The 22,149-nt window shown below is 39.8% G+C and overlaps 1 protein-coding gene across 5 annotated transcripts in view; it reads left to right on the top strand.

Annotated features, from left to right (window-relative positions):
• TNRC6B (trinucleotide repeat containing adaptor 6B) overlaps window positions 1-22,149 on the top strand; it is a 255,735-nt gene that overhangs the window by 176,087 nt on the left and 57,499 nt on the right. For all 5 annotated transcript variants that reach the window (XM_041755373.1, XM_041755370.1, XM_041755375.1 and 2 more), the window contains 3 exons: window positions 7,213-7,300; window positions 11,780-11,801; window positions 19,663-20,004. In XM_041755373.1, the coding sequence (XP_041611307.1) occupies window positions 7,213-7,300; window positions 11,780-11,801; window positions 19,663-20,004 (452 nt within the window). The remainder of the gene's footprint in view (window positions 1-7,212; window positions 7,301-11,779; window positions 11,802-19,662; window positions 20,005-22,149) is intronic.

The raw sequence follows: 22,149 nt of genomic DNA, 5'->3' as shown, positions 1-22,149 counted from the left end.
TGTAAAGAAAAAGAAGATGCTCTTTATTTCTAGAGACATTTTCCTGTCAAGATGAGCCCTGGCTGTTTATCTGAATTGAGGTTCTTAATTTATTTTTACTCCTGTCAGCATATTGGTGGTTACTGCTTTCAAGTATGAAATTGTCAGCTCTGCCTCTACTTGGTGTCTGAAGCATGATGGGCTTGGGCATATAAATTCAGGAACCATTGGTCATGATTCTAGTTGTGGGAAAAAGATGATAAGGTAGGAGATTTTAGTTGGTGGAAAGAAGTTATTAGTCTGTAACCTGGATTATCAGAGGCCATGAATTTACATGCCCAAGGTTCTGGTACTTTCAGAACACCAAAGAAGCTGTAAGTTTTCTTCAGAGTACCCCCAAAGTGCTGGTAAACATGGAAAGCAGAGTATGAGGAACACAGGTATCACAATGTTGTCTGGGTTGTGAGGGAAGGGATTTACAGCTATTTGAAAGAGTTTAAAAGGCCTAGGAAGGCAAGCAGCACTGATTTTGTTTGCTGCTGAATCCTCAGCCTCTAACACGGTGTGTGGCATCAAGTAGGCACAGAAAGAAAGAAAGAGAGAGAGAGAGAGAGAGAGAGAAAGAAAGAAAGAAAGAAAGAAAGAAAGGAAGGAAGGAAAGAAAGAAGGAATGAATAAGGAATGAAGGAATGAATAGGGTAGAAGGGAAGCTTTTAAGAAATAGGTGCCTCGTTCTTTTGGTGTGTTTGAAGGCTATTCCTTATAAGCCCAGAAGATTCTAATGGGGTTGGGGGGGGGGGGCTGTTTGCTTTGAAGGAGAGTGGAGGAGAGGAAGGAGAGGGATTTGCCCCCACTCCCCAAAATGAATAAAACCCCAAACTCAGACTTTTCACAATCCCATCTCAGGGCCCCTCTGCTTACTCTGCCTGGCCAGTCAGTCCCCTCCAGATAGTTTTCTTCCTTTAGGTCTCTCACCACCTCACAGAGACCTTCTGTGAACATTTTGCATAAAGTAGTCCAATCTTCCTTTCTCTCTTGGTCTTCTCTAGCCCCTTTCCCAGGTTTATGTTCTCCCCGACATCTATAATGAATCCCTGGCATTGTGTGTGTTTGTGTCTCCGATATGGAAAGTCAGCTTCCTGAGGGCAGGGCCTGTGTCTCATCCACTGTTGTACCCCAGTGCCTGGCACATAATAGCAACTCAGTGTTGGTAAATGATTGAATTTAGTTGTTTGGAGGCTTTTCTTTAGAACATGTTCCTTGAAGGGAGGTTTTTCTTTAGAACACATGTTCCTTGGATTGGAAAGCATCTTTCACTCTGTAATCATGTATTTTGGTGACATTTGCATGGAGGGCCTGATGTGTCCCTGGTATTTTGCTGGGTGCGTAAGAAGAGTAAGGTCAACTCACCTGCATTCAGAGACTTCATAGGTAGCAAATGCAAATGTATTCAGCTCACTTTTCTACAGAGGGATGGGTGCTTTGAGGGAGGCACGGCAGCCACCTCAGAGACCAGAAGCCGCAGCTCTCAGAATGTTGACACCTGAGAAGAGAGGTAGACTCTGATTGAAGGTGAGAATAAGAGATTTTGGAAGTGGTGGTCATTATTCAGTTGTAAGAAGATAGGTCCCAGTTAATCTGAAAAATGCAGTCATTCTAAGAGCCCTACTATCTCCCTGACCTCACCCACCACTTCCTCCCTTCCTCCCTCTGCTCTAGTCTCCTTGCTGTTCCTCAGTTGTACCATCTCATAATGCTGTGTCCCAGATACTCATGTCATCCCTTGCTTCAGTGGAATTCTTAGGCCACCTTGTCAGAGAGGCCTTTTTTTTTTTTTTTTTTTTTTTATTTATTTGTGATAGTCACAGAGAGATAGAGAGAGAGGCAGAGACACAGGCAGAGGGAGAAGCAGGCTCCATGCACCGGGAGCCCGACATGGGATTCGATCCCGGGTCTCGGGTCTCCAGGATCGCGCCCTGGACCAAAGGCAGGCGCCAAACCACTGCGCCACCCAGGGATCCCAGAGAGGCCTTTTCTAACCATCATATGTGAGAAACTGTCTTCCCTGTCTGCCGTCTCCATCAGCTCACCCCACCTTGTTCTCTCCAGGGCACTTGCTGCCACTTGAAGTGTATATTTTATACATATAGTTGGGTTACATATCTTGTTGCTTTCTCCCCCACTGGAATATAAGCCCCCTGAGAGCTGGGTCTTGGTTTTCTTTCTGCTGTATCCCCAAGTGCTTAGAAAAGTGGCAGTTTGTGTTAGGCACTCGTCAGTGTCTGCTAAAGGAATGGATCTGTTCCTGGGCATCCTGGTAGAGGAGAGGTGAAACATAGATGAGCCCCAAACCAATCTGTTTCCCAGAGCTCTGTTCAAAGCCACTGTGTTGCGGAGAAGTCCTTCTGTGGGTCTGATACTGCCAGTGACTGATAGCAGCCGATTCCCTGGGGGCCAAACGACCACCATGGCCATGGTGGTGGGATGTCTAGAGGAAGGCATATTTCCTAGGAATTGGCATTGAAGTAGATGAGTATTGAGCCAGGACTTGACAGTAGGGTAAGGTGTGATGGGACTGCAAAAAGGAGGAAGATTTTTTTTGTCAGATATATAGACTGGATGAGGAAAAGTATGGAAGTTAGAACTGTACTGAGAATGACTGTGAATGTGAGCTCTAGGGAGGTGTCCAGATGGCACAGCTCTTAACTTGGCCTATGTGGTCTTAGACACTTGGAGCCTTTGAATATGTGATGTGGCAGGTTTTTACGAATGTTAGCACAATTGCTCTTCAGTGTTCTGAACTTGTGAGCAGGGCAGGAGTCCTGCTCTGACTTAGCTCAGGTGAGTATTGAATATTTTTCTCTTTATTCAAGTAACTGCCTTTCAAAAAAAAAAGTTACTTCTCCTTTCAATTCATGATTACTATTATTTTTTTTAAAGGAAACACTGTTGTATTTTCTTCACCTTAGACATTCTTAAAAGTAGTTTTGGCTTTTTACTATTCTAGATTTATTCTGGATTATGATGTTTGTACTTGTATCTGTGTGGTTTGAGATGGGGGAGAATGTGAATTATTTTTTCTGCTTTCAGACTTAGAAGCAGTTGATGGTTAAGTGGGACCCATCTTGTCACCTGGCACTTGTATTTGCTGGATGGAAGATTTGATTTTTGAGGTATAAATACCTTTTAAAGTATAGGCTTATACACAAGCATTTAGAGCAGTGATTCTCTCCCCACAGATTCCTCTGTAGTTGATTTGAGGAGCTAACCCAATAATGGTTTTGATTTTTTTAAATTTTGTTTTATTTTGCAACAATCTTGAACTTAACAGAAAAGTTGCAAGTATGATGAAAACAGCAACACATTTCCTGAATCACTTACCTGCTTCCCTTTCCCCTAGACTTTAGTGTATTTCTAAAAACCAAGAACATTCTCCCATATAAACACAATACAACAATCAAAATAAAAACATTGATACATTGCTTCAATTGAATCTTCAGCCCCTACTCAGCTTTGAAGCTTAGCCGGGTAATGGCCTTTACAGCAAAAGAATCACACTTTGCATTTAGTTATTATGTCTCGATAGTCTCCTTCTGTTTCCTCGAGGTTCAGTGATCCTGAAACTTCTGAAGATTGCAGACCCATTATTTGGTAAAATGCCTCTCAGTTTGAGGTTCTCCGATATTTCCTCATGATAATATTCAGGTTATACATATTTGAAAGGAATATCATAGAAGAGATTCTGTATTCTCAGAGCATCTAATCAAGTAACTCACAATTTCAATTTATCCCATTAGAATGATGTTTGTGTGTTTTACTTAATTAAGGTAAAGCCTGTCTGCCAGGCTTCTCCTTCATGTAATTATTCTCTTCTCCTTTCTAATAAGTATTTTTATGGGGAGGTACTTTAAAGCTATGTGAATATTCCATTTCTTTTACTTTTAACATTCATTTACTTATTTCTATCTAGATGGACTCCTGTTTTCCTATTTTATACAATGGCTTATGTATAAAAGTGATTTCTTACCATCACTATTTTTATGCGCATACTGCCCCAGGTATAGCTTGTAGGAACCCCTTCAAATTGGTCCCTGCAATCATTTGACACACCCCATCCATCATTTGTTGAATATTTCCTTGTTTTTTGGCAACAAGCATTCCACACTGATTTTGTACTTTATTTGCCTTAGCTCCAAATGAGCTCTTTTTAAAAAGAACCTAGTTCTTTTTAAGAATGGTATTTAGAAGCCACACTCTGGGTACTAGGTGTGTTCATTGATTTTGGGCATTTCTTATTCCCAAGCCCTCTCAGTAACAGAACTAGATGAGTGAGTGAGAGTGTGTGTGTTTGTGCGCGCGCGTGCACATGTATTTGCATACACGAAGGAATATACACACATAGGGCCTCACAAAAATTACATCTGTGTTTATTGTTAAGCCTGTCTGTATATATTAAGACCATAAGTTGATGCCAATAACTAATTCTGATCCAACTCCACAGGAGTCTTTTGAGCTTTTTCCCTTTCCATTTTGGTAACTACTTTTTCAACAGTGAGACACCTGGTTGTCATCATCATTAACATATTTATTGATGGACCACTCACCCTGTATGTAACATCACCTTCCCTGTGTGGATGTCCTCTTCACCCTCTTGGGCTCTGGGCTCAGCATGGGAATATTTTAAAGCCCCCCAGTGTTGCTAATGTGCAGCCGAGACAGAGCACAGCTAAATTAAAAGGAAGGTGAACTCTACTTTTTCATTCATTATTAAGTAAATAGCAGGCTTTTAAATCAAGTTTGGTTTGGGAAAATAAATTCTTCCTAAGGAAGTGAAATCTAAAGAGAAAACTCAATTCTACCAATATAAGCAGTAAAAGATCAGGGTGAAAGCACAGCTTGTCTCCTGGAAAGCTTTGAAAAATATTTATTTTGGAAATAAATCCACTTGTAGTGAACATGAATTTCAGTCCCTTTCCCTGAATTACCTGTTTATAGGAAAAAATACTTGAAAAGGTTAGTTGTTTTTAAGAATGTGTTTCATTAAAGTCTAACTTTGCTTTTTTTTTTACATTGCATTTTTAAAATAAACTTTTTAGAATAGATACAGAAAGAAATTGCAACTCACTGCTTTTTAAGGCATTGAATATTTAAACAGATTTTTAGACTGGTTGCTCTTTTTTTGTAGTCCATTGGACTTTAAAATACAGGAACCATGTTACAGTAACTGGGTCATGAGGAATCCCATCTTCTTCCACTTGAAGCCAGAGGAAGCAAGAGGCTCTGGGAGCCAAATGCAACAGGATCTCTGGCCAGCCTACCTTAGATGGTCAACATCCATCTTGCCAATTTTCATAAAGCCATGTCCTTAAAGTAGTGCACTGCTACAAGTGGATTTTCACCAAGAGCTTCACACTGAGACGGAGGTATACATAATCTGACTCCAAAGAAATCCAGCATTCAACATCAGGGAATTACAATAAAATCTCTTTCTTGATCATATTTGTAAAGTTTTCATTGAAGTTACCTTTGGGGTGTGAATTGTGCACAGTAGGCTTTTGTGTATTTATGCTAGAGGCACAAAAGAAGAAAGGCCAATTTTCATGAGTATGGAAAGAACCGCAGAAAGCTTGGCATGTATGTAAAATACCTATTTTTTTGTATAGTTCTTGTTTTCTGTAAATAAAGCATTTATTACCTAGGCGTGAGAGCCAGACTCAGTGTTGTTCCTCAGTTCTTTGTATAAGTTGAGTAGTTACCACTACCCAGATTTGAGCCCTTTAGAAACTCTCTTTTTTATTTTTGCCACGTTGGCAAACATTTACATTTTTCTTTAATTTGTCTGACTTTTACCTTAGCATTTTTCTAGATGGTATTTGTGAAGCCATTAGTGTAATGTGTTGAATCACCTAAAATCACAAGTATTTGTCCAGTATTTTGGGAAACTGAGAACTAAGTCTCTAAATCTGCTAGCTCTTAATTTTAAATTCAGTTAGTGTGGCATCTGGGTTGCCCATCTTGAACTTTGAGCAACAGCAGTAGTTTTGCAATACATTTTTCCCATTTGATACATAGTGAAAGTTGCCAGCTTTCAGGGCACCTGAGTGGCTCAGTCAGTGAAGCGTCTGCCTTTGGCTTATGTCATGATCCCAAGGTCCTGGGATTGAGCCCTGGGTTTGGCACCCTGCTCAGTGGGGTGTCTCCTTTTCCCTCTCCCTCTGTCCAGTTCCGCTGCTTGTGCTTTTTTTTTCTTTCTCTCTCTCAGATAAATAAAATCTTTAGGGAAAAAAAAAAAGAAAGTTGGCAGCTTTCTAGCTACATTTTATTTGAATATGTATTATAATATGTTATACAATGTATTAGAATAAATCTTACATTCTCAGGTTACTTTTCAGATGTGAGGCATCATTACATTATCTTAATTTCTTAAGATTCAGCACATTTCTTCAAGTAGAATGTTCAGTATTGTGTATCATTTTTGCTATAATTGAGGGGAGCAAAACCTGTTGTCTTAATTGCAGGAAGATGCAACTGTGAACTCACTCAGTGAGGAATAATATATGGATTTATAGGACGCTTGGGACCTACCTTAAAAACACAAGTAGAAAACATGTAAAACATAGAGTATTAATAATGTAGAAGAAAAATAAGGAATATAGAACATAGAGTTTTCTGTTAACCACACTGGAGATATCATGGGAAAATACCTAATTTGTGATAAATATCTGTGTATCATAATCGATTTAATATATCTTATATTGTTTGTGAGGAATATTGCCTATCAGAAAATTCACTCCTTATTTTTTTCTTTGATGTATTAATGCTGTATGTTTTATATGTTTTCTACATGTGTTTTTAAGACCAGGTACTGAGTGTTCTATAAATCCATGGAATCCAGGAATACCCCCAGAAGCCAACCAGATATTGTCATATATTCAAATCAGGATTTTTGCTGAGTACATTTGTGTGTGTTCTTTTAGGAAGATATTATAAAGCTCACATTAATGGGCTTCTTTGAAACCAAACTGTCAAATTTTGCAAAAGGCATAATAAGCCAAAATGTGTGGATAACTAAATGTGCTGAGTTTTATGCATCCTCTTAGTTTAAGTAAAATACCATGTTCTGCTCAGTTACAGAGATGGAATGTTTGCACACCATCTACAAGCATTTCATTTGCTATACAAATAGACTGTGAATATAGATGTTAACCTTTTGGTGTGACATTACTTTAACAGAGAGAAGGAGCAAGAAAGGGAAGAACAGTTAATGGAAGACAAGAAAAGGAAGAAAGAGGATAAAAAGAAAAAAGAAGCCACTCAGAAGGTGAGTTTAATCACTTAAGTCTGCTTTTATATCCACCAAACATCTAGAATAACTAACTGCCTTGGGTTGGATACCTGACAGTTCAGTAATACTGCTTATGTAGTTTACTTGCAAATTTTAAGATCTGAAAGTGGGAGAAAGTTGAAGACCTATGTTTGTTTCCCAAAAGTAGATATTCAGAAATGCTGTAGCTGGTTTAATGAGAACAAAGTAAACATTATCAAGAAAGGCAGGAGAGTCACCAACACTTTAGTTCTTGTCCAATTTCTGTATTTGTATCATAATTAACCTCCATTTTTAATAGGTCAGCTTATAAAACAACTTCAAGGCTTGTTAAGTTCACCCCCACATTCTCCTTTTGGTCGCCCTACAGCACTATCATTTATTTGTAAGAATCTGCTTAGAGTTTTGGGGGAAATAACATGGCTTTGAGGCACTTGCTTAGGGGAGAAGAAATGCTAAAAGAAAAAAGACTCACCACTATCAACTGACAAGTCTTAATTGATGCATTTGACCTCAGCGCTGTCTGAGCAGACTGGTAGCCCCACCCCTTTCCCTTCAGTGTGTGTCCCTCGCCCTTTCCCTGGTGTGAACTTATTCTCCACCCCCACCCTCACCCCATTCTTCAGCATTGCCTGACTTGGACTCTGGCTCAGCAGGGGTGTTTTGGTGCTTTGGGGGGAGGTAAAGTGATTTGCCTCCAGTTCTGTTACCATTGCCTAGCAGACTGGGGAAACAGTACCTTGCTGTGAGGCAGGTTTGAGGGTCGCTGCTATAGTGCCAGGTTGTTGAAGCTGAGTTTAGGGAGATAGAAACTGTTACATGGTTCAGAGGGAACTCAAGACTTAGAACAGACTCAAGGCAGGCAATCAGACACAAACCAGTGCAAGATATAAGGGACACCACAAGTTTTCCCAGCATTATTGGATATAACATATATTCCCATATGTCAGTTTTCTGAATTTTTGAAATAGATCATTTATGAGTGCCTGGAGAAAAAAACAATACTGGAAATAGTTTTCTGAATTGGATTGCATATGACCCTGACACATTAAGCATGTAAAATTTTATCTTTTCTTCAAGACTTAATTAAAAGAAATACTCATTTTTGTTTGGTAAAGTAATAAAATAGACTGCTGTGCATGCTCATTAAGATGTTGTCTGCTTTTAACTGAGTTTCTGTTTCTTTTAATAGTGGTATGCTCACCATCATATCCTCATGCTATCAGGGTACCTGCTTCTAATGTGTTGCTTCTAATCTGAGCTTGTTAGAATTGTCTAAAATGTCAGTAAAGAGTCTGAATAAAGATGCCAGATAACAATCCAGAGGCTTTTTTCATACCTGCCTTTGGAGACACAGCCTCATTCCACATAAGCAGGTCCACCAGCAATAAGGTGTCAGGGCATTGCCCCTCTGCATACTGATCTTCCAGCAGGAGTGACAGAGAGTGAACCGCAGTGAAGGCTTTCTTGCCTTTAGGGCATTCACATGTCATCAACTAAATTGGTATAAAAATTGGATTTTGCAGTCTGTGGGAATGAATGGTTAATAGACAAGACACTGGTGAGCTTGAGCAAAGGCTGGTAACAAGAAGATACCAAATCAAGTGGTTATTTTAGCCAATATATGATCTGTCTTCATTCTTCAACTGGAAAATATCTGTATCTGGAAGGAAGTAATAAATTACGCATCTGTAAGCTTTTGTTGTGGATCCCACTATAATAGAAAAATGATTTAAAATGCAAGATAGTGCAGGTTTATTCAGGAGTGAATTTGGATGATTTATGCAGAGAATGTCATTCGTACAGCTGGACAATCTCCCCCATGTATTTGCATCTACATTAAGAAATGGTTTAGAAGTTATGACAAAGAGGAAAATCCCCATAAATAAAATTTCAAATAGTTAATTATGAACAATACAATTCAATCATTTTTGTTTAAAAAGGTTCTAGATTGGCTGACACAGGATCTAGGACAACACATGGCCTTGGATATTGTTGTATCATACTGAACCGTTGTGTAATTCTAGAATTAAATTCTGATTTAGCAGTTTTAAGGAAGGGCACAAAGCTTACCACGTGATTGTCTTAGTGGCTACCAAGCTTATTGTAAAGACAGCGCCTCAACTAGGAGGCATAAAATGTGCTATGATGCAAAGAACTGTAGAGAATGTGCCAGAGGTTCTATTATGTGGTCATTCATTCATTCATTCGATCAGCACCATTTATACAGTGCTTCCCCATCCTTCTCACTGTTTACCCTGTTGCTTTACAATCATCTGTTCGTGTCTGTCTTCCCGTTAGACCATAAGTTTCTCAAGGTTTTACTCATATTTGTATTTTTAGGAAGTTAGGGCATTGCCTGGTACATAAGAGTCATTCAAAAACTGTTTGTTTAATAAATCAGTGGTTAAGATAAGTGCTGGCAATGTAATTTCTTGAAGAATGGACTTTTATTTAAAAGTAAATTATTTCAACATAGACATTAAACTTGAGCTTTTCTTATGAACAGTTTGCTCTTTCTAGAACCATCACTGAGTAAACTGTATTAGATTTCCATTCATAAGAAAGGTGTCAAGGAAGGATTCCATTCACATTCATTAAGCTGATGCTGCTAAAGGATCATTGTTCAGTGTTGGCAGAACACATGCTTTGATCATCCAGCTTTTCACCGTCTGGAGGACAGCTCTTTTAACAGAACCCACATTGTAAGACACATTTGACATTATTTGGGTTTGTCGCCTTACAGCTGGGGAAGGCATGGACTTCCTGTATAGCTGATCTTCAAAATGGCATTCTAAGAAATACTTATAATATCATAACATTTAAATTGCTTTAAGGAATTGATATGTGGATACAAATCAAATCAGTTCGTTCTTGGTTAAATGGAGTTTTAGAAAAATTGCACAGTAGACTTGAGCTCGCTAACAGTACATAGAAACACATTCATTTTAAAGTGCTGTCTACTACAAATCCAATAGAGTAAAACTAGCTTGTTTTTTAATGCAAGAATGTAAGGAACACTCCAGGAGGTCATAAAAGTAGGGCATCGAATTCAGATTTCATGTCTGGCATTAGTGTGCTGGAATCCACCGTGAAGCAGGTTGATTAACTATAAGACATATCTTCCAAAGATGAGCATGTTTTCATGAGCACCCATAGTGGTAACTTGGTATCATTATCAGCCACAAATAACCAAACATCTTTTCTATTACAAAAATCAGAGAACCATTAAAAAATACCTTATAAGATTAACATTTGGGAAAAGGGAGTCAAAATCACTCATGATCTCAGTAATAGTAATAATGAAAATAATACAAGCCTATTAGAATTCTGGCACGTTTCCTTTTGGATGTTTTTCTTATACATGGCGTCTTGTCATTTTTTAATATTATAGGGCATGTATAATTAGGTGCCCTCCTTTATTTTCCTCTCTTAATAGCAAAAGCAGTTTTCCATGTGGCTCCTAATGATCATTTCTAAACTCTCTAAAAACCCATTATTATATTCAGCCTATCCAACCTTTTAGGTTAATCACTTCTATAGCTGTTTTAGTTACTGTATAAAATATTTTCAACAAAGCAATCTTTATTTGTCTAGAATTTACCTGTTTCACTCATTGCTGTATTTCATACTGTTTTACATGAACTTTGATTAAAAACAACAAACTTTTTTTTTGAACATTGGCATAAGATATCCAGTGTAATCCTTATAACAACCCTTTGTACCAAGATACTATTATTACTAATCTCCATTCAACAGATAAATAGAAAACTGAGATCACACAGCCAGGAAGTGGCATGGCTTGGTTTTCTTTTTTTTTAATGTTTATTTATTTATTTATTTATTTATTTATTTATTTATTATAGTCAGAGAGAGAGAGAGAGGCAGAGACACAGGCAGAGGGAGAAGCAGGCTCCATGCACTGGGAGCCCGACCTGGGATTCGATCCCGGGTCTCCAGGATCGCGCCCTGGGCCAAAGGCAGGTGCCAAACCGCTGCACCATCCAGGGATCCCATGGCTTGGTTTTCAATCCTGCCTTTCTGCCATGGCCTCTGATACCTCTGGTGATGGGTCCCTGAACTTTGCTTTCTAGATTTGAGATTGAGTGTTTGAGTCCATACTCAGAGGGTTATCTTTTTTGTCTCTGGCTAATTTAGTTTCGAGGTTCCATCCATTTGCCTTTCTCTAGTCATAGCATCAAAATGATAAACAGCATTCCTGATACAAGTACTTTATCATTTAATGAGAGTGAAATGCTTTTTGTTTTAATTTTTAATATCCTTCATAATGGTGGTCATGTTAGACATATGGCCATTATCTTTATAGAAGGATGTCTGAATGGACTCTCAGCTTTTTTTCTGGATCTGAACTATGCCTGTGTCTGACAGCTTGAATTACTTAACGTCATTAGAATTAAAGTAGGCTTATAATACCAAACTAGAAAGCAAATCTCATTTATGTCTCTTATTTTTCAGGTCACGGAACAAAAAACCAAAGGTAAGGTTTTTTGTTTTTTTTTTTTTCTTTAAGTCGTTGGAACCTTCTGTGTTTAGATTTTACACTTTTGCTGACTCAGCCTCCAATCCACTTGATTAGTGAGATTGAGTGCAAAGTAATTAAGATGGTGGTTTGCAGCCACTAAAGAGCAATAATGACAAATTAAAAGTACTTCTAGTAGTGTTTCTAGTTGGCCTTAAATTTTTTAGGAGGCAAAAGAGATTAGGAAAAGTAATACCTTGTTTTGAAAGTATGTGGGTCATGATTTTGAACTGAACCTTTTCAAAATAATAACAAAAAACACTAGCACCTAATTTACAAATGGGAACTTGGAGGATTGTTAACTATCTTGATCCATGACATATGTTGAGTCTGAAAGGGAGTGTTATGTCTAGGATGGTCTCGTGGTCTTCTGAGCTAGAGCTTGGAATATGCTTTTTCAAAAAATAATATATTTTAACTCTGTTACGAAAAAGTAATGTGCTGTAAACAGGTGTCCTTCGGGTAATCCCCAACCTAATGGTCTTTGTGTTTTTCAGATCTCTCTCTCTCATTTTGTTTTTTATTTTTGTTTTAAGATTTTATTTATTCTTTCATGAGAGACAGAAAGAGAGAGGCAGGCACATAGAGGGAGAAGCAGGCTCCCCATGGGAAGCCTGATGTGGGCCTCAATCCCAGGACCACAAGATCACGACCTGAGCCAAAGGCAAATGCTCAGCCATTGAGCCACCCAGGTGCCCCAGAGATCTCTCTCTCTTCTGTTCAGATTTTGATTATGAAGTCTTGTCTGGTGATGGCCACACTTTTGGTTGGTTCCCCTTCAGAATGGTAGGCTTCATTCCTTGAGACCAATATTCTAGCTCCTATCCTTGCCCACTTAAATACGTGGTTCACAATGAGGGTATATGTTAAAATTATTTGCATAGACTTATCAGAATATACAAGCATGGGCCTCTTCCTAAACATTCATGGTCTCAGGCCACAGTCCTGGCACGTGTATTTTGAGAACATCTACAGGTAACCCCAGGACATGTCCCAGGTTGAGTACCACTGCCCCTGATGAAAGGAGTCACAGGACTGCGATAACTTGGAGGAAGGTCTGGGCAGATGAATGGATAGGCCAAGATGTGATGGGAGGTCCTCTAATGATTGGTTTTTTTCTTGTTTTTGTTTTCTTTTGTTGGACCACCAGGCCAAAGTGTGCCATACAGTAATGGAAAACTAATAAAGACAGTGCTAGTTTTTAAGGAAACTTAGTTCTGGAAAGCAAATTCTCAGATGACCAGACATTACTGTAATATATTACTAATCAAAAGGCATTTCAAGGGAGAATGTAGTCTGGGACCTTGTAGTGATTTATAAAAAACTGATAAAAACTATTTTTAGTGATAATTATCTTAATTAGTTAGAAAGAATAGTGTTCTCCCCTTGTACATTCAGCTAGTACCAACCCAGAAGTGGGCTTTATTTGGAAGTATCTTTATAAATTACATGTTTGAAATAGAAGTCATACTTATCATAAAAATAGAGTTATTGATAGTAGTACAGTGTCCATATTTTCTAAACCAACATACTATCTAGGAAAGGATTTGGGCACATAGTATTTATATTTATAGGACTTTTTTGATTTATCAGGACAGCAGATGAGAAAATAGGCATTTTCCTGGAAAATCTAGGCTCTGGGTTGTTGAAACATGGTGGTTAGGTTCTTGGGCCTGGCCACAACTCTAATGTTCATGAGGCCAAGTATCAACTGAGCTATGGAAACAAGCTGTTTTGTATGGTAAGTGGTGTTTCTATTGGAAGATCAAAAATCCATTAAGGCATTCTTTCTTAGATTGTGTGTGTGTGTGTGTGTGTGTGTGTGTGTTAGATCTTTTCTCAGAAATGCTTTCCTCTGCCAAAATCTTAAAAATCAAACTTTCTTTTCTACTTATTATTTTCTTTCCAAATAGGATTTTTCTCTCACCTACCATAAAATGAAATATACCCTACAGTTTCCAAACTGTTCCCACCCCACCTCCCCATCAAAAATTAAAGTAAAATAATCCTAAAGTGAGCTAAGAGCTTGTTTCAGGTCTCCTAAGGAATTTACTTGGTAGAACCAGGGAGAAAATAGAAGTAAAAATAAAAATTATCTGGAGGGATGCCTGGGTGGCTTAGTGGTTGAGTGGCTGCCTTCAACTCAGAGTGTGATCCCAGGGTCCTGGGATCGAGTTCTACATCAGGCTCCTTGCGGGGAGCCTGCTTCTCCCTCCTCCTGTGTCTCTGCCTCTCTCTCTCTCTCTCTCTCTCTCTCTCTGTGTGTATCATAAATAAATAAATCTTTAAAAAAAAGCTGTTAGGGTCATGGTTGGCTTAGCGTGTAGTTATCAGTATGAAATGACTGATTTATAAAAACTAACATGACTTGGGGCATCTGGGTGGCTCAGTCAGTTAAGCATCTGTCTCTTGGTTTGGCTCAGGTCATAACCTGCTTAGGGTCATGAGATTGAGCCGTGTTGGGCTCTATGCTCAGCACAGAGTCTGCTTGAGATTCTCTCTCTCCCTCTTCCTCTGTCCCTCTCCCACTTGTGTGCACACTCTCTCTCCTTTCGTTCTCTAAAATGAATAAATAAAATCTTTAAAAACAAAACAAAACAAACCACTGACATGACCTTAAGCACCTTTAGTAGAAATAGAGTGTCTAGGAAGGGATTTGCAGTTCCTATAACAGGCACCGCACTGAGGAAAGAGAGATCTACTTCTGTGGAGCCTGTGGGGTTTGGGCCTGATTGGCCAATGAATTTGGACCTGCATCATATTTGGAAGGGTTAAACATGTGGAGCTGCTTAACCCCTAGTGGAACAATTGCCACCTGAGGAAGCTCAGGTAACTAACACTTAACAGTCTCTTGGTAAATGTCTGTCAGGTGTTTTGTTCAGTGAGACTTATTCTGATAGTGAAAGTACTGATGCTGAGAGTCAAAGCCAACAGGGAAAAGCTTCCAGCTTAGTAGATTGAAATTTTTAGATACTGTCATTCACAGCAGCAATTCATGACCTTTACCACACATGGGACACAGCTGAAGGACAGCACCTTCCCATCAGCATACCTGGGGTGATGGACTGTTATGGTACATTGACCACAACTCTGTCTTCTGAGTCTACTCCAGAAGGCATATTTAGTAAGTGTGTGTCTTGGTGGTTGGGATAGTCTCGAGTCTACTCTGAAAGACTTGAGGTGGGTTCTCCCCACCCCAAGTAAGTAATTTACAAAGTAAACTACTTACAGTATGTCACACCATGTAGAAATACGTGAATATTCTAACATTGATGGGAGCCATTTGTTCAGAGTTGGAGCTGGCTACGTCTAGAGAGTGAATGAATGTGAGGTATAAGGCATATGGTTCAGATAGATGGGCACAGAATAGTCCAGGTGGGAGGTAATGAGGACTTGAACCTGGTTAGGAACAGTGGTGGTAGAGAGGAGGAAGGAAGGCATCAGAGAGATGCTTTGGCTCAGTGGAATGTAACGATGATCAGATAATGATGTGCAAGGAGAGAACAAAGTCTAAGACACCTTCCAGATTTCCTACTTGAGAATCTGGTTGGGTGATGACTCTGTTCCTTGAGCTAGGAGATAATGGGGAGATGGGGAACAAGTTTGAGGGTAAAGGGAAGAAGAGAGAAAGAGATCTGAGGTGGAGGTAGGGATTTGGGAAATGCACATAATTGTTAAATTCTCAATATGGGGGAATTTGTACTCAAGTACCTTAAATGTGAGAATAGTATAGGCCTCACCTTCTCTTTCTTTCTTTCTTTCTTTCTTTCTTTCTTTCTTTCTTTCTTTCTTTCTTTTCTTTCTTTCTTTTCTCTTTCTTTTCTTTTTTTTTTAAAGACACAACTTATGACCGAATTCAGCTGGCCATCTTACAAACCTGATTAGGGAATTGCCAGCTACAACCTTCTGGGCAAATCTGATTCCCCTCCTGTTTTCATATTGCCCGCGAGCTAGGAATATTTTTTTTACATTTTTTTCAATGGTTAGAAAAAATATAAAAGAACAATAATTTCAGTCAGTGAAAATAATATGAAATTTATATTTTAGTGCAGTAAGTGAAGTTGTATGTAACACAGCCACACTTACTCATTTATACATTGTCTGTGGCTGCTTTTGCCTACATGTGAACAGTTGAGTCATCACAGCAAAGACCATATGGCCGGCAAAGCCTAAAATATTTACTGTCTGGCCCATTACAGAAAAGTTTGCTGACCCCTGACCAAGAAGAGGATGAGAACCCACAACAGAAGAAAGAGGTAGAGAGCTGGCTGGTGTGGGTCTCAGCAGCTCTCACAAACACAGAGGGAGGAAACGGCCAATAGTGTCAGAAGTTGCAGACAAGCCAAAGAAGTTGTTCGTCGAATGTTCATTAGATTGGCAATAATGGGGCAGCCCAGGTGGCTCAGCAGTTTATCGCCGCCTGCAGCCCAGGGTGTGATCCTGGAGACCTGGGATCGAGTCCCACATCGGGTTCTCCCCATGGTGCCTGCTTCTCCCTCCGCCTGTGTCTCTGCGCCTCTCTCTCTCTTTCTGAATAAAAAAAAATAGATTGGCAATAATGATCACTAGTTGTTGAATGAGGAGAGAGGTTTCCAGGGAGATGTTCAGGGCAGATGCCAGGGTGCATTGAGTTTGAGGAGTGAGTAGAAGGTAAAGAAATGGAGACAGTGCTTAAAGGGTACTGAGAGTTCTTAAGTGTGTGGGGTCCACTCTCTGTGTGTCAGTCCTTGAGAGTTTTTGTATTGCATTGTAACTGATAATCATTCACCCAGAGATTTTCAGTTGAAAATAATGTCTTTTTAGGGCTTGTATGTATTTTATTGAAATTTTTCAGGAATAGAGGCAATTCAGAAGTTCAGTTAGTGATGAGAATAAACAGTAATAATAGGGAAAGGAAAAAAAATCAATTATTATTAGTTCCTGGAAGTCAATGAAAGGCAATTAGAAAATTGGATACACAGCATTTTTCACAATGTCTTTATTTTCCTTTGATACAGAGTTCATGTTTAAGCCACAGACCTTTTCTGTGGAAAATAAGCATGCCCTTATTTTGAGCATCTTTAGAAAGGTCACATTAAAACCTACGAATCAAAAAAAAAAAAAAAAAAAAAACAAAAACCTACGAATCATTAAGGTGCAGAAGAGAAATGAGAGGGTCTGAAAAGTAATTCCTACTCTGTTAATTTCCATTTCTTCTCTTAGCACCTGACATTCTGAAGCATGCTGTGAACCACACACTGATTCTGGGATGTCTTAAGTTTGGACTTCAAGAAGGAGGTTGGAGTGGGCCTCCTGCCTAACAGCCACATTGCTCTCTAGATTTCTGATTGACCTTTAAATGCTTAAAATTCTTGAAGTCACAGAAAGGTGTAAGAAAAAAATTGAATAAGATTTCATTCAAGTTCTGAAACACAGTTTTTCCTAACATGTACCTCACGCTTTTTCTGTGTCCTAGAGTTTTGAATGACTGATCTCCCAGAATAGAGTCCCATATTAGAAGGAAAGTGGTTGAAAAGTGGTCCAATTTCATAATGACTTTATTATTTACAATCCCTTCTACCTCTGATGTAGTGGGAAAATGCTCTGAGGCACTTTTGTAAGAAATCTTACACAATATAGGATACCCTCCAAGTTTCTTTGGTTGTGCTGTGAATGTTGTCAAGTTAGTCAAACTAAGGTTCAGACCTCAGTGCTGTAGGCTGCTCTTACTATGTCTTATTTTATTTTAGGGAAATGAGTCAAGGCATGTAACAGGCATGGTTAACTCAGAGTGAAGATTCTAGCCCTTTTATAGAAGGGCAGCCTCAGAAGCATAGCTCCTTCCATCCTAAAAAACATTTGGGAAGAATCCTCCCAGCCCTTGCCAGCTTCTTGTTTATTCTCATGAGAGGAAAGGGGATTGGGAATGCCATCTGCTATGGGAATCTTGCAGGCATAGATCATCTTCATTTATCAGTTATTTTTATCTATCAGCTCTTATAGGTCATGCAGAGCCTACTATATTGATAATATCAGGCAATAACCAACTTATTTTTCTGAAGAAACAAGTTTATTCTGCTCATCAGGTTGTGGATCCTCAGACCTCCCTTCCTTACTGGGAGACCCACTACTGCCTCAGGGTTGGTTAAGATTAGACCAGAGGGCCTTGAAGTTACTTCAGGCTCCTACTCTTTGGTCTTACTGCTCACAGTGCTCACTAGTGTTCAATAGGAGTAGATCGGGCCCCCTGATTTCTGATGATGTCTCTCTGTCCATAAAGGAACCAGCCAGTTCAGCGAGCAACATGCTGGCCCAGTATCATGTCAGCAGTCAACGCAATACTGCCACCAGAGCTGGCCCAAACATTACTCTGGATGTCAGGGATTTGGGTTTCAGTATCATCCAAATTATCAGGCTCAGTGATTGTTTCTATTTGCCAGGTAGATTTTCTTGGAAAGGGTGGCAATTGTTTGGTAGGATGAGGCAAAAGGAGAGTAGGACATTCCCTGTAGAGTTGAGAGGAAAGCCAGAGAGTCCTGCAGAGTATATTATCTTCACGTTCATCCTGCACATGCCATACCTCCTGTCCACCATTTAAAAAAGTAAGGTAAAACATTAAATTCTTTAAAATAAGTAGGAAAAATACCTACATTTTAAAATTTTTATTTGAAATATTTATTTTATGTTTCCTTTTTAGAGAGGGTGGAGGAGAGAGAAAGTAATCTTAGACAGGCTCCATGCCCAGTGCAGAGCCCGATGTGGGGCTTATCTTACAGCCCTGAGATCATGATCTGAGCTGAAATCAAGAGTCGGACACTTAACTGATTGAGCCACTCAGGCGCCCCTGAAATTTTTATTTTAAATATTTGGAACAAATATACAAGATACCCTTAAAAATTTTGACAAAAGCAAAAAAATGTATAACATTTTTAATTATTTACATATGGATGTGAAGCAAGAGTAAGTTCAGGTAGCTATAGAAGCCAAACCCAAGTTGATTTCTCCAGGGCTGAGATTTTCTGTGGGGGTCTACTCTGTGCTAGACCCTAAGAAAAAAAAAGATGAAAGCTGGGTCCTTACCCTTGAGAGACTCTTGGGCCTGGTGAGGGTGAGAAGCCTGTAAATGAGAATTTCAATGTAATATGGTAAATTCAAGGTAAAGAAAGATGGGCATCATGCTTCTAGAGCACAGATGAAGGTGCTTTGCCTACCTAGTCCAGGGACTTCAAGAAAAGTTTCTCAGGGGCAGCCCCGGTGGCGCAGCGGTTTAGCCCCGCCTGCAGCCGGGGTGTGATCCTGGAGACCCAGGATCGAGTCCCACGTCGGGCTCCCTGCATGGAGCCTACTTCTCCCTCTGCCTGTGTCTCTGCCTCTCTCTCGTGTCTCTATGAATAAATAAATAAAATCCTAAAAAAAAAAAAAAGTGTTTCTCAGAGGTAGGTCTTTAAGAATGGGGATAAAGGGCAAGGCCATTCCAACCTAGAGCCTTGAACTTTTACCAAGGGCTTTACCTGGGGCCCATATGCACCCTCAGACTTGCTGGGCAGCCCTTCATGGATTTAGGGGAGTGAATGGTGATTGCTTCCCTTTCCCCCTTAATTAATGGAAATAGAATTCTGTGGCATTGTTGTCTTTGAGTCATTGTCACCATTACTCCCCACCTCTGCCATACCTCCAATAAACCGAAGATGTAGGAGAATTTAGAACGACCACCACCATTCACAGTAGGATGGTAGAAGAGTTGTCTTATTGGAATTGATCTCATGTAAGCTTTATTAAAAACCATTTTTAGAAAAATGTATTTTATTTCAAAGACTGTTTCTCAATCTTTCTCTTTCAGTGCCCGAAGTGACGAAACCAAGTTTAAGCCAACCAACGGCCGCCAGCCCAATTGGCAGCTCTCCATCGCCACCAGTCAATGGTGGCAACAATGCCAAAAGGGTGGCAGTGCCGAACGGACAACCGCCAAGCGCCGCCCGCTACATGCCTCGGGAGGTGCCGCCGCGATTCCGTTGCCAGCAGGACCACAAAGTGTTACTAAAACGTGGGCAGCCCCCTCCGCCGTCCTGCATGCTCCTCGGGGGCGGAGCAGGGCCTCCTCCCTCCACAGCACCTGGAGCAAACTCAAACAACGCACAAGTGACAGGAACGCTGCTGCAGAGTGACAGTGGGACTGCACCAGGTGAGGAAGAGGTGTTGTGAATTGATTTCATGGCAGCTTGAAAGAGAGTGATCACTTCTTTTGTATTGCCTGGTATAAAGTCCACAAAAACCCTTCATTAGATAGACTCTTGGGATTACTCAAAAGACGGGAGAAGATCCCAGTGTGAAATGTGTACCAGCACTTCTCTTCTGAAACTGGGTTTTAGCGTCCAGTATGTGCTCTTGGCATGAGAAACTAATGTGGCTGTTGTTTGTCATCACCATGTGGGACTTTTCTTCTTTTTTACACAAGTGCATTATAAATTTGAGCCTCCATAGTTCCAGCTGTCACCACAAGTGTGTGCTCAGAGGATAATTAGAGGTGGGGCTAGTGCAAAGACTTGTTCTGAATCTTACTTGCCTATGTTTATGTTCTCAGAATGCTGGAAGTATAGAGAGAATCGTCTCTTAGATTACTGTGTAGAATCTTGGGGTGGGGAGGAGATACCAAATAATACCATTCTGTAGTTTTTTATTAGATTTTTTTTTTTGACTCATTGTTTCTTTAGAGGATTTTGGGCTTTGTTAAAAACTGGGCTCCTGGCTGGCTCAGTCAATAGAGCACACAACTCTTGATCTTGGGGTTGTAAGTTCAAACCCCACATTGGATGTAGAGCTTACTTTAAAACAAAACAAAACAAAACAAAACAAAAAAACCCTAGATGTAGATATATCTACAAGGGGGGGCTATAAATTTTGATAGTTTTTAATAGATAAATGTTAAATCAGCTAATAGCTAAGAACCTCCAGACATCACCTCTTCCCCTTCTCTTTTTTTTAAAGCTTATTAACAGATTTTCGCTTAGCTCTTAAAATATCTTTTGAAGCTATACTAAAATTCAAAGCTTAAACATAATCAAGCCTTGGCAAGAACAATGAGTTGGTTATTGTTAACTGTAGCACACTTTATTCTGAGTTTAAACATGGAATTGCCTTAGAAAATTCTATCACCATCTCATGTGCAGAGTAAGGATGTAGAGAAACCTCATGGTTATGGCTTTATGCAGACTTTTCTGTGGTGGCTGGCAGGCCAAGCCCAAAGCAGGCAGGGAAAAGCCTCATGGCCCTTCCCTTCCTGGCCCCTTAAAAGCAGTTGCAAGGGGATCCCTGGGTGGCTCAGCGGTTTAGCGCCTTCCTTTGGCCCAGGGCGCAATCCTGGAGTCCCGGGATCGAGTCCTGCGTCAGGCTCCCTGCATGGAGCCTGCTTCTCCCTCCTCCTGTGTCTCTGCCTCTCTCTCTATATATATATATCTAAAATAAAATAAATAAATAAATAAATGAATCTTTTAAAAAAAAAAAAAAGGCAGTTGCAAGAGGAAGTACGTGAGGGGTGGTCACATCAGGTGGTTCTGCAGTCAAATCTACCCAGGCCTGGATGTAGACATGAGTCCAGTGTGAGTCAGACTCTCTCGTTTGCATTCTTAAAACCAAGGAGACCCCGGAGTCTTAAGATTTTGAGATTCTCTGCTTTCGTACTCTTATATGGCTCTATGTAATATTTTTTCAACCTTATATTGATTTAAGGCTTCTTGGTTAAAGTAACTAAAACAAATTTAGAAGAAATTACTGGGTTAAAAACATGTCATTTTTCTTCCCACCAAATATGATAAATTCCACCAAAATATGTGCTGAGCCAGACTAATTTATCAGATTAAGTTCCTTGGGCACTTAGAGACTGATTCATGCTTGTCTGTCCCAGCAATCTAGCTGGGTGGGCATTCATCATTCATCAGATGCTTACTGAGTAGCAGTGCACTGGCCACTATGTAGAATTCAAACGTTAGCAAGAAGGGTCTCTGCCTAAGAGGAGGAGCTTTGGGGGGAGTCTCTGTGCTAATGTGGGAGAAAGTAGATGTGAACACAGTACCACAGCACTAAGCAAAACAGCTCCAGACAGGGAAAGGTTATTTTTCAGGTGATGAACTAAAAACAAAACAAAACCCTCATAGAAGAAACGGCACTTGAACTAGGCCCAGAAAGATGGGTATATTTCAGTATATGAATCCAAGAGGAGAAGCCAGTAGCTGCCAATGTGGAACAGTGCCAGGGTGAGAGGGCATAAGTTGTGCACTGTCAAGTAGTGTGGACATAGAAAGTAGTGGAAGATAAGACTAGAAAAGTCTGT

This window comes from Vulpes lagopus, chromosome 5 (assembly GCF_018345385.1).
Source record: "Vulpes lagopus strain Blue_001 chromosome 5, ASM1834538v1, whole genome shotgun sequence".
Classification (NCBI taxonomy): domain Eukaryota; kingdom Metazoa; phylum Chordata; class Mammalia; order Carnivora; family Canidae; genus Vulpes; species Vulpes lagopus.
This window is presented reverse-complemented; position numbering and strand designations above follow the sequence as displayed.